Source organism: Camellia sinensis, chromosome 3 (genome assembly GCF_055761805.1).
Source record: "Camellia sinensis isolate YWXY chromosome 3, ASM5576180v1, whole genome shotgun sequence".
Classification (NCBI taxonomy): domain Eukaryota; kingdom Viridiplantae; phylum Streptophyta; class Magnoliopsida; order Ericales; family Theaceae; genus Camellia; species Camellia sinensis.
The window spans coordinates 9,875,237-9,888,238 of NC_138963.1; the positions used below are offsets into that span (position 1 = coordinate 9,875,237).

The 13,002-nt window shown below is 34.5% G+C and overlaps 2 protein-coding genes across 2 annotated transcripts; both read right to left on the bottom strand.

The window, feature by feature from the left end:
* Positions 1-158: 158 nt before the first annotated feature.
* LOC114266439 (wall-associated receptor kinase 2) lies at positions 159-3,532 on the bottom strand. Its single transcript, XM_028207336.2, is given in 4 exon segments — positions 159-1,388; positions 1,390-1,589; positions 1,963-2,139; positions 2,526-3,532. Coding segments are annotated over 4 exon segments (2,325 nt in total). The 5' UTR covers positions 3,448-3,532; the 3' UTR covers positions 159-362.
* Positions 3,533-8,769: 5,237 nt separating this feature from the next.
* Positions 8,770-11,877, bottom strand: LOC114266445 (wall-associated receptor kinase 5). Its single transcript, XM_028207348.2, has 3 exons — positions 10,927-11,877; positions 10,370-10,546; positions 8,770-10,232 (listed from the first exon to the last, which is right to left on the bottom strand). Exons 1-3 carry the CDS (start codon positions 11,840-11,842, stop codon positions 9,016-9,018), a joined length of 2,310 nt encoding a protein of 769 aa, XP_028063149.2. The 5' UTR covers positions 11,843-11,877; the 3' UTR covers positions 8,770-9,015.
* Positions 11,878-13,002: the final 1,125 nt, after the last annotated feature.

Consider the following 13,002-nt stretch of genomic DNA (forward strand, 5'->3'; position numbering starts at 1 on the left):
AATAAATGACCTCAAAAGCCATAATTACTACCTAATTACTGTTTTCTCAATTTTCTATTCAAATGCTCCAAATATTTCAAATCCATTCGATTTGCATCCGAATGTATTCATTAATACAATCCAATACAGCATAGTATTCACAATAATGATCTCTACCATAAATATAAATTTTATCACCATAACATTATTAAAATTTAGGAGAAACAATAGACAAGCACTACAAGGGGTAAATCCATCTTGTACACTCAAAACCGGATTAACAAACAGAAATTAGATTAGGAAAAAAAAAAAAAAAAAACAGTGAACAAACAGGAACTACGATCACCTTACAACATACAATGCTACATATTCAGAAAATTATATCAGCGGGGGCTGTTAGCCGGGAATATTGTTTGGCTGTCCAAACTATATTGCCCAGAAACAATGCCACCAGTATTATAAGGGCTTAATGGCACAGTGTAAAGGTCTGATGTTTCACTCATCAAACTCACACTCTCTTCTTGACAACTCACACTCTCTTCTTGGCCTTGTTGATGAACCCAAGGATGTTTAGTAAACTTCCTCAAACCTTCCAATTGCATTGCCACTTCCTTCATTGTAGGCCTCTCTTCACTTATCAATTTAAGACACCTCTTTACAAGCTCTGCAACTGTTTGTAGCTGGTCCAATGTCCCTTCCCTCACCACCCGAGGCTCGAGAATTTGAAACAACCGGTTTTCCTTCATCGACAAAATGAAATATGTCGCTAAATTTCTCTCTTCTTGAGGCCTCTCGGGGCATAAGGGTTTTTTACCCGTCATAAGTTCAGCGAGAACCACTCCAAAACTGTAAACGTCGCTCTTTTCTGTCAACTGGCTCGTGTGAAAGTACTCTGGATCTAAATACCCTAAGGTACCTTGAACTAGTGTGGTTACTTGAGTTTGGTCTAGTGGGACCAACCTTGAAGCTCCAAAATCTGATATTTTCGCTGTGTAGTTATTGTCTAGTAATATATTGGCGGACTTTACATCTCGATGAATGATGGGTTTGGAAGCAGCAGAGTGAAGATAAGCAAGTGAACCTGCAGTTTCCGCGGCTATCCTTAAACGATGGTCCCACGATAGCCAAGACAACGCACTTTTGTGGATGTGGTGGAAAAGTGTGCCATTCGACACGTATTCATAAACTAGTAAAGGAACTTCGGTCTCCAAACAACATCCCAAGAGCTTCACGACATTTCTATGGTTGACTTGTGCGAGAATGACCACCTCATTGATGAATTGCTCTATTTGGGTCTCATCCATTATTCTAGATTTTTTAATTGCGACTACGCGTTGATTGGGCATGATTCCTTTGTAAACAACACCGTAACCACCTCGGCCTAGGATTCGATCCTCAGCGTAGTTGTTTGGTGGCTTTTTTTAGCTCTTTTGCCGTAAAGATTTTTGACGACTCTAGGCCTCCTTCATTTGATGAAATTTGTTGTTTCATCAATAACCCACCATTTTGTTGAAAGAATTTCTCTCTGAGTTTGATATGTTGCCTTCTCTTGATGCTGAAGTATAGCAAAGTCACAGCAATGAGTAATGACAAGAAGCCAAAGCTCAATCCTGCAAAAAAAAAATTTGAATTAACCCATAAACTAATCTCTATAGAAACTAAGTAATTTTGTAATTAGTCATACAAATTTAGTGACATCATGCTAATCTTTCTTGTTTTTTGTTTCACTATTGTTTCCCTGAAAATGGAACACTTAATTTGTCTCAGTGTTGAAATTGAACAATGTTTACATTTGTTTTTGGCAAAATTAGTTACCATCTATGAACTAGAAAATCATTGTAAACCATTTCAATGTTGTTTGATAGGACATAGAACTTTCATGGGCATTAAAACAAATGGTATTAATTAACCTTGAAATGAAATATCCCTGTCCAATATGAAAATCTATTTATGTGACAATAAATTCAGGCAAATTATACGTACCTAAAGAGAGCTTGATTACTGGAAATTGTGAGACCTGCTTGATGCACCCATGCCCATCTCTCCTGCCATCGCCAGAGTATCCATGTGCACAAGTACAGTTAAAACTTCCTGGCGTGTTAATGCAAATCGCATTCACATCACAGTTGTTGCTGTCGCGATTAATACACTCGTTGATATCTGCAAAAGAAGCATTCCAAGTTTACAACACATAATTTAGCGTATGTCTGTTGTATCAATGCAACTCTCTCCACTCTAAATCTATTCCTTAACATTATTGTTAAGGAAAATGATAAAAACACAAAAATTTTCAGCACTGTATTCTGTGAAATTTCTCTGCATTCTTGCTAGTTTACCCATTTCATTGTGGATTATGAGTGAAATATGAGAAATCCTAAAGCAGGTTATGAGCGAAAGATGAGAAAGCCCAAGTGTACAGAGAAATTTCATAAAATAGGAGACAGATGTGAGATAAAGGGTGAGACGCTGTGTTTCATTTTGTGAAATTCTTTTGTGCTCCAAGCACAGATGGTGAAAGATTGATACATATAGCATAACAAACTAACCTTGGCATCCAGGACTGAGATAAGGGTTGCCCTCATAACCCTTGTTGCAGCTACAAAGGTACCCTCCAAAACCACTGTCTAAATCAGTGCAGTAACTATTCTGCTGGCATGCTAAGGTATTCGACTTTTGATCTTCACTGCAACTCTGCCCAACCGCCCAATCAAGCACCACCGGTACACTATCCATGGTCCTGTTTCTGAAATTTGGATCCAAAAAGTCCGATACTCCGTTGAACTTAAAACTGTCCTCCGCACCCAAAAAGGCATAACTACAAGGATCAAAGCCCCAAACCTTGCTGTGATTACCCAAAGAACTTAATGAAGCAAAATACATTTTTAGGCCTTTGGGTATTGAGGTTTGACAACAACCAATGCCAGTACAATACCCATCAAGCACATCAACACTTCTGGAGCAGAGTGAAACACATCCACTAGTGAAATTTCGCCCTTCTGAGCCTAGAATCAGAGCAAAGTCATCACATCCAATGACAGTGAACTTGTTTGCAGTGTCTGAGAAGGTGTATGGGGAGTCACCCAATTTAGTCCAAGCCGTGTTTTGGTGGATCAGTGCACCGGATTGATTGTAGCAATTGGAGGCCACCGTATTTTTAATGCGAACTTGGGTGTCTGATATGTCAAAAACTTCAAGACTGCCCAATAAGGGCTTGGGGGGATTGGAAGCAGTGCTGCAATTGATCTCAAACCATGAGCCAATGGAACAGCCTGATCCAACTCCAATGCCGAATGGGTATGGAACGGTTAGGTTGCCACATTTGAGTGGGCAGCCAGGCTTGCTGACCATGAAGCCGCTGGTGGTTGTGTTGGTGGCGGTGGCAGTTGTGTTGGTAGATGTGGTGTTGGTCTCCAATGCGGCTTGTGCTGATAGGAGCCATGACAGACACAAAAACAGATTGAGAGACATGCTTAAGGATGGATACAGAGAAGGGGCATAAACATTTAAAGAGAGATTCAAAACTATTAATGTTTTTGAGAGTTGTCTATTTTTTCTTTCCACACATAGACATAGAAATTATATTATTTATATTTTGGGTAAATTATTAATAAATCCTAATAGTTGGACTTAATTCTCATCAAGTCCTATTGAAAATAAGTTTTGGTAAAATTGTCGCTAAAAATAATTTTTTTGTGACAATTTGTTATTTATGTTGCTAAAAATTAACAATTAGTGACTTTTTTTGTTATGATTTTTATAAATTGTCGCTAAAATTTACAATTAGTGACTTTTTTATGACAAATTTTTTTCATAGAACTTTTTAGATAATAAGTCTACTTATTAGGATCTACACATAAGTACCCCAAATATCTCTGTATATCTGCAAAAGAGTAACCAGTTGGTATATGGGGACGATTCAAGACTTCGTATATTTGTGAAAGAACAGCAGCCAAAAAAATACTTCAAAATTAAAACATGTGAACTATATCTATTCTAGGTATAACTCATATCAATTCAAGTTTGCATTTACACCATATAATTCATTTTGGAGATACTTTTCAAAGTATTTTTTAAGAAATAATGTGTAAATCAACTCATATTAAATGTAATTATCATTTAACACAATTCAATAACTCTCATATCTCTATAATAGAGTTCACTATACGCACATAGTAGCTTATTATTAATTAGTAATATCCGTGTGAGTGATAAAGTGATATTACTGTTCATAATGACGCGGTATCAATAATCCATTCAATTTTTTTCTCTAAGAGAATACAATGGTGTTGTATATATTTCAACTTAAGGTTGACTTAATAGTTTAATAGCAAGAGGCTACCAAATTCCTCGGCTGTGATGTAAAGTAGTGATCAATCACCAATTACAAATTGCAAATCATTGACTACTAACCAAAAGGTCAGAAGCCTCCAAAGGGCAGCAATATTGGAATTGAAAAGGGTTGACTTTGACAAATGGCAGTAGTACAAGTAAATGGTTTTTTTCTTTATAGCAAATAGATAGCATGCTTTGCGGCTTTAGAATGGGTCAAAAGTCATCGAGGATAACAAGAGCTGTCAACCATGTGATGAGGATAATCATGATTATCCCCAAAAGTCTTCTCATATCCAATTATTTTATTGCAAATTGATCATCAATTATACACCAGTTACGGCTTTTCAGAAACAAACCTTACCCACCTAACACCAAGAGCTTCCAAGCACTTCCATACAAACTGTGGCTGTTGATTTTTATGTCCCCAGACAAACATTATTAAACAAAGTCATTAGCACAATTTTAAACAAAAATGCTATCAACCATCAAAATGTAGTTGAATTTTATCTTGTTTATATTTCAAGTTAGGAAAATGTGAGATGATTAAGAGTTTGTTTTGTGTAGATATTATATATAAGGTGATGTCAAAACAGATTGTCACATAGTATTAGTAACTTTGAATATTTTTAAGGGTAAATTATATAAATAGTCCTTATAGTTTGGGACTCGTGTCACTTTAGTTCATGACTTTTCAATTGTGACATATTTGATCATGAATTTTGAATCGTGTTCCAAATAAGGACAATTGAATATACCATTGTTTAATTTCAAGGACAAAATCGTCAGTTTAATAAAATATAAACTAATTTGACAAAAATAAATGTCAAAAAAATATTTTTAATTTTTAAAAAATTATTTTTATCCACCAATGATAAAATTATGTAAATTTGATAAAAATTAATAAAAATTACATGATTAATTTTTTAAAATTAATTTTACATGATCATCATCAAAACACATAATAAAAATTAATTTGGTAAAAAAATAAATAAATGTCGAAAAAATTTATCAATTTTACATAATTTTATTTTTAGTGGGTAGAAATAATTTTTAAAAATTCAAAAATATTTGTTTGACATTTATTTTTATTAAATTAGTTTATATTTTATCAAATTAACGATTTTACCCTTGAAAAATCTAATGATATTTTCAATTGTTCTTGTTTGGAACAAGATTCAAAATTCATGGTCAAATGTATCACAATTAAAAAGTTAGAGATCAAAATGATACAAATCCCAAACTATATACACTATTAGTGTAATTCATCCTATTTTGAAATGAGATTGGGTGAGAATCACTTGGTTGTTATTATGCCCATTCGGATTGGATATTGAGACTCATTGTATATCTTTTTTTCTTTTTGGTATTGAAACGCTTGCTTACATTAAAAAAAAGAAAATATAATGTCAATCCAATTTTACTAATTCAGTCATAACTTGGGCCTCGTTTGACGAGTAGTGATTTTAGTTAAAAAGTTATTAAAAAAATCAAAAAGCCAACAATTTATATCAAAAAGTCAAAGATTTTTTTTTTATCTATTTTTTTGAACATCTTTTCGTAAAAAATAAAAAAAGTCATTCCAAATAAACTAGTTTTTTTTTATATTATATTTTAGTCAAAAAATTACAAAAAAAATATGTTTCCAAAGGCCCAATATTTGTTGTTTTAATCCTAACCACTTTGAATCAAATTGGAATATGACATATGCCTTTTTAAATGGTACGTACGCATGTCCAGAACAAACCTTAAATGATTAAAGCAACTATTATTAAGAATTGATACACTAACTAAAATTGGTGAGATATGAAATATAAATATATACAAAACAAAATCTAAATCAATCACATAATAACATGAAGATTTATATAATTTATCTTGTAATAGAGGTACGTGGACAATCATTACAGTTTCACTATAATCTAAAAAGAAATATAATACAATATAGTGTGATACCACATTTCAACAATAAATATGAAAATAGGATAGAAACAATGAAATACCAATTTGAGATTCCCAAGTTTTGACATTTACCAAACGTCGGTGACTTTCCCGACGTGATCAAAATCCAACATTTGCCTAACTTGAGTAGAAAATCACCAACATGTATTACTGACCTTTGAGAAGCATCACAAAAATAAATGGCCGACAACATTAATGTCAGCAATATCTTAGACGACAAGCAAATGACAAAGCAACAAATAAGGCCCCGTTTGGGGACTTATCTTTTTAGCCAAAAAGTCAAAAAGTTACTTTTTTAGCCAAAAAGCCAACAACTCATACCAAAAAGTCAAAGATTCTCTTTTCTCTCTACTTTTTGCACATCTTTTCGTAATTAGCCAAAAAGTCATCCCAAACATATAAGTTTTTTTTACCTACTTTTTTAGCCAAATAGTCAAAAAGTTACTAAATTAGCCTGTTCCCAAACGAGGCCTAAGTGTTCGAATTAACATTGACAGATTAGGTTCGAAAGGCTCATATTCGATTGAAAACGGTCCAACTATCAAAGTTCACTGCTTCACTATAACCCATGATTTAGGTTGAGATATGTTACATTAAGGCATTCAACACTTTTCTTCGTATAACTTGGCATACTTCACACGTATTTAATTTGAATCAGGTTGGGCGCGCACAAGTGTAAAAGAAGTCAAAAAGTGTTCAAAAGCCTACAGAAGCATGTAAACATTTTTGCACGTGCAACGCCTGTGGCCAACATTTCTTGCATGTACAATTTTATCTTAGAAAGCGTGCGTGACTTTTTGAACCTACTTTGCTGGTTAGGGTTCAAATATTTTTTCAAAAGAAGGGGAGAGGCTAGGGTTTTGGAGGAGAGAACTTGGACTCTGAAGTGGTACTTCCATGGCGACTTCAACCTCTTCATCATCTTTTCATCAATGTTTTCAAACTCGGACCAAACCGGCCAGTCAGACCAGTTGAACCGGAAACGGACTTTGTTTCGGTCCGGTCAATCCCCTAAATCTGGAGTGGGAGCAAAATCGGGAAAAACCGGTGACCCAGTGGTCAAGCCAGGAAAACCGGTGACCCGGATCGGGTCAAGAGGGTCGGACCGGTTTGTTTTTTCTGATTTTTTTATTTATTTTCTTTCTTTCTTTTTTATATATTTATATATATATATATAAATATATTTCAAAATTTTGACTAAAAATTCTTATTTCAAGAGTCTCCTTTCATAAGGAAGAGTTTTGTTGAAAGTTTGAGAAGATCATGAAGGTCTATTCCTATTTATAGGAAAAGATTTTTCAAAGAGAATCTACAAAATTCTATGTGAGATTCAATTAAATTATTTGAAACATATTGATTGGAGGGAGGGTTGAGAATTTCATTTCCCTCCAAAATTAAATCTAGCATTCAATCAATTTGTTTGGATAGAATGTTTAAAAAATTTAATTTCTTTAAAATAAGTGATTTTTTTTTTATCAATTATGACTTTATTAAATATTATTAATAAATACTATGCAACAATTTTTATTTTTATTTGATTATTTATATATATATTTATTTATTTATAATTTATAGTTATATTTTTTTAATTACATGATATTAATTATGACGTCACGGCTTGACCGCTTTGACCCGACGGTTGAACCGGTGACCCGTCCACCTGGTCCCTTTTCTGGTTCGCGAACCGGTCCGGTTTTGAAAACATTGCTTTCCACCTCTTCATGAGTGGGCTTTTCTTTCTAGCGTTTTGATGAAACCCTAGCTATGTAAATAGAATTTTAACTCGGCTTTGATTGTTTAAATGGTTTTAGCAAGTTGTATGAATGTTTTAGAAGTTTTAATTTCAATTTCTTTCTATTTTTTTTAGTATATTTTCTGTGATTGTTGAATGTTTTTCGTACAATAGTTTTCTATGTGATGCATTCAAAATATGACACGAGTCATGCTACGAGAGACAAGTTGTGTTATTACCTTAGTTTAGAGCAAATTACTCGTACTACTTGAGATGATTTGTGTCTATATATTGAACGCAACAATCTTCTTAATCAAAATGTCAAACTTGTAGTTGTAAAACATTAACTAGTTCAAACCGTATTAAAATTAGATGCCGATGTTAAACCCTATTTACGTAACTAGTGGTACATTCTCTGCCCTAAGTTTTTCCCCAAATCAAATTCTCAACTTTAACCTGTATCGTTAATTTAATTTCTCTTTTCAATTTAATTCTAGTTTCAATATAACTCTCATCAATCTTTTTATCAAAATTAATTTAGGAATCTTGTAAGTTAAATTAGTTTAATTTTACATAAGTTCTTCGGACCGCATAATTTAGTATTGATTTTTATTGTGCAAAATGGCCCATCAACCCATAACTTTACAATCTCGAGATAATATGTACAGCCTAATACTATCCATGAATCAAATGACTTTAGGATTTCTCAACTATTATAAATTTGGTTGGAAGCGGCTAAATAACTTTTGATTATTAATTAATAAAACTTCACAGAACTCGTATTTTTTTTATTACACAATTCTTGCTTCAACACGCCTCACTCCATCACATCAAATCTCCGGTCTATCACATTATGGAAACAATTATGAAAAGAAAATGCAAACCATGTTAAAATACACAAAGTGGCATCAAACAAATGGCAAAACACACACAAATAAACCTAGGAAAAGTATAAGCATACATGAGCTTACTTCACCTTATTATACTACAAATCAAAAGGAAATGGTCGAAAGTCAACGAGGGCTGTTGATTGGGAATATCATACCACTGTCCAAACTGTACTGTCCAGAGATTTCACCATGAGTAGTACTTGTATTATATGAGTTCATTTGTACAGTGTAAAGGTCTGATGGTTCACTCATTAACCCCTCTGTCTCTTCTTGGATTTCTTGATTAACCCATGGATGTCTTGCAAACTTCCTTAACCCTTCCAATTCCATTGCCACTTCCTTCATTGTAGGCCTATCTTCACCATTCATGTTTAAACACCTCTTCACAAGCTCAGCAACAGCTTGAAGTTGCTCCAATGTCCCTTCCCTGATCACTCTTGGATCAAGAATTTGAAACAAGCGGTTTTCTTTGATCGACATGATGAAATACGTAGCTAGATTTCTTTCTTCTTGAGTTCTCTCCATGCAAATTGGTTTCTTCCTGGTTAAAAGTTCAGCAAGAACTATCCCGAAGCTGTAAACATCGCTCTTTTCTGTTAATTGGCTCGTGTGGAAGTACTCGGGATCTAAATAACCTAATGTCCCTTGGACTAGGGTGGTTACTTGAGTTTGATCCAAGGGAACTAGTCTTGAAGCTCCAAAATCTGATATTTTTGCAGTGTAGTTATCGTCTAAGAGTATGTTGGCTGACTTGACATCTCGGTGTATGATGGGCATTGAAGCAGCAGAATGAAGATAAGAAAGTGCACCGGCGGCCTCAGATGCGATTCTTAAGCGATTCTGCCAAGAAAACCATGGTATTCCTCCATTTTTGTGGATGTGGTGGAAAAGAGTGCCATTCGAAACATATTCATAAACCAATAAGGGAACTTCAGTTTCCAAACAACAACCCATGAGCTTCACCACATTTCTATGGTTGACTTGTGTGAGAATGACAACCTCATTGATGAATTGCTCTATTTGGCTCTCATCCATTATTCTAGATTTCTTAATTGCAACTATGCGTTGATCGTGCATAATCCCTTTGTAAACAACTCCATAACCACCTCGGCCTAGGATTCGATCCTCAGCGTAGTTGTTGGTGGCCTTTTCTAGCTCATCTGCTGTAAATATTTTTGATGACTCCACGCCTCCCTGGTTTGATGAAATTTGTTGTTTCATCAACATTCCGCCATTCTGTTCAAAAAATTTCTCCCTGAGTTTGAAACGCTTCCTTTTCTTGATGCTAAAATATAACCAAGTTATGGCAATGACTATGGACAAGAAGCCAAAGCTCAAACCTGTATGAAATATTGAAACAACAAAATAAATACAATAAAGTAATTTTTTTTTTGTCAATCAGTGGAAGAATATTTGTACTTACAAATGATTTTAATTTGGCAATATGATATGTGAACTTAATTAGGCAAATAATTACCTAGGGAGAACTTCACCACCGGGAATTGTGAGTTAATGGCAATGCAACCGTGCCCATCTTTTCTGCCATCACCAAAGTATCCATGAGGGCAAGTACAATTATAACTCCCCGGAGTGTCGATGCAAATTGCATTTGTGTCACAGTCATTCATGTTAGAATTGGCACACTCATTAATATCTGGCAAAGAAGAGTCACAAGACCTGTATCTGTTATTTCGCTTCATAATGATCACTAGTTACTACTATACTAAATCCACTATAAACTACCTTCATTAATTTGAGTAAAAAGACAATTCAAAATTAGAAGAAAAAAAATTCTAAGGATACAAAATCCGATCATAGAACTGTTAGGATATCATGTTCAGTGACCAGATTTTGTTTATACTAATCATAAGTTACGACTGCACTAAACCACTATAAACCCCTTTCATTAATTCAAGTAAAAAAGCAATTCAAAATAAGAAAGGAAAAAATAAAATTCTAAACGTACATATTCCGATCACACTGGTTATATGATCGGATTCTGTGCAAGTAGAAAGCTGATGATAAGAAAACGACCTTGGCAGCCGGGACTGAGATAAGGATTGCCCTGATAACCTTTGTTGCAGCTGCATCGGTACCCTCCAAGACTGCTATCCAAGTCAACGCAGGTACTGTTCTGCTGGCACACCATGGCATTCGAGTTCATGGCTTGGCTGCAGTTCTGGTTTTTACCAACCACCCAGTCAATCACCACCGGAACATAATCTCTCGTCCTGTTCATGAAACTCAGATCAGAAAGATCCGATGCACCTCGAAAATTAAATACATCCTGCTCACCCAAAAAAGCATAGCTGCAAGGATCAAAAGGCCAAACAGTTGTGTGGTTTTTCAAAGTACTAAGCGAAGTTAAGAACTTTTTAAGGCCTTTGGGTATAGAGGTTTGACAACATCCGATTCCCGAGCAATACCCACTAAGCACGTCCTCGCTTTTGGAGCAAAGTGAAACACAACCACTAGTGAAGTTTCGACCTTCTGAGCCAGATATGAGAGCGAAGTCATCGCAACCTATGACGGTGAACTTGTTAGCAGTGTCGGAGAAAGTGAGGTAATATGCTGGGAGATCAATCCACACGATGTTTTCGCTCGTTATGCCACCCGTTTGGTTGTAGCAGCGAGAGGCAACCCAGTTCTTGATGCGGATTTGGGTGTCTGATAAGCTTATTACCTCGAGGTTGCCGGTTTCTAAGAAGGGTTTTGGAGGGTTGAAAGAAGTGTTGCAGTTGATGTCGAAAACTGGGTCTATGGAACAGCCTGATCCGATGCCAATGCCGAATGGGTATGGAACTGTTAGGTTTCCACATTGGCTTTGGCAGCCGGGTTTGGCGATGGTGGTAGCGTTGGCGGTGGAGCTGGTGGAGGCTGTAGAGGCCAAGGAAAGGCAGGAGAGGAGGAGAAAGAATGAACCAAGGGGTGAAAACATGGCTTTTTTCATGTTTTATTGAGGATGAAGATGAACACAAAGGTGTTGCCTTCTTTAATTAAAGACTACATATATTTCTCTATGAGCAATGCTAGGTATCATGAAAAAACTTTCATAAAAATGATCATGAAAAATTTATGACCTTTGGATTACACTTAAAATAAAGCACTACACACTAATCAAGGTAATCCAAGAGCCATAAATTTTTCATGATCAGTTTCATGAAAGTTTTTTCATGATCCCTATCTTTATGCTTTCTCTATATATATAGTCAAAGCATTATATTGAAAGGGTAAAGCTTTGACCATGCAGAAAAACTAGAACAACAATGATTCATCCCACTAAAAACATCACCACTAATAGCACTAATGCATTAAAAAAATAAAAAAATAATAAAAAAAAACAACTCCAAGACCAAAATATCACATCATTAATGGTGGGACCCACTGCCACCTAATTAGTGGGAGCACTAATTAGTGCTCCCAAGCATTTTTCAAACTAGAAAACCATAAAAAAAAATGTTCAAAAATTTACATAAAATATTGAAAACCATTTAATGTTTTTTTAATTATTTTTTGAGTAAATTGAGTACCTTCCTGTTGAGCAAGTATATTTAAATATAAATATTGCTCATACGGTAAAACTTTAAAAAGTCCACAATCTCTTGAAATGACCTACCTAAATTTAAAATTCTCAGTTTTTATTCATTTTTAAAATTTTGAAAAATGATTTAATTAGTGTGAGTATTTGAAAATAGAGAAAAAATAAAAATAAAAATTTGAGGACAAGAAGGCTGATTCAAAGAATAATAGCTCCAAATGTCGATATCCACAAAATTAGAGCATATTTCCTATTCTACTTGAGAAATTATTTAATATTCTTGAACAAATTCTGATAATACTCTAAATGAGTAGTTATTAATTTAAATCATGAAATTTACTATTTTTATGTTAAAATTTTAAAAGATAAAGTATTAAATATCGGCTTGTGAATGAAATAATGAAACATTACTCCCAAACCATTGAATAATTTCCCATTCTACTCAGCAAGTTGACTTTGGAAAGCAGTCCATGTTTTTGCTGAAGAACATGCTCTTAATTCATAGTCACCACCACCATCAACCAATTAATTACTATAAAACATTCATGAACAAATGCAAGGGGGTCGTTGAC

Coding starts and splice junctions, on each gene's coding strand:
- LOC114266445 (XM_028207348.2), bottom strand. CDS start 11,842: ATGAAAAAAGCCATGTTTTCACCCCTTGGTTCATTCTTTCTCCTCCTC. Junction 10,547..10,926: donor TCTCAGTCCCGGCTGCCAAG/GTCGTTTTCTTA, acceptor CTTCTTTGCCAG/ATATTAATGAGTGTGCCAAT. Junction 10,233..10,369: donor GGTGGTGAAGTTCTCCCTAG/GTAATTATTTGC, acceptor TATTTCATACAG/GTTTGAGCTTTGGCTTCTTG.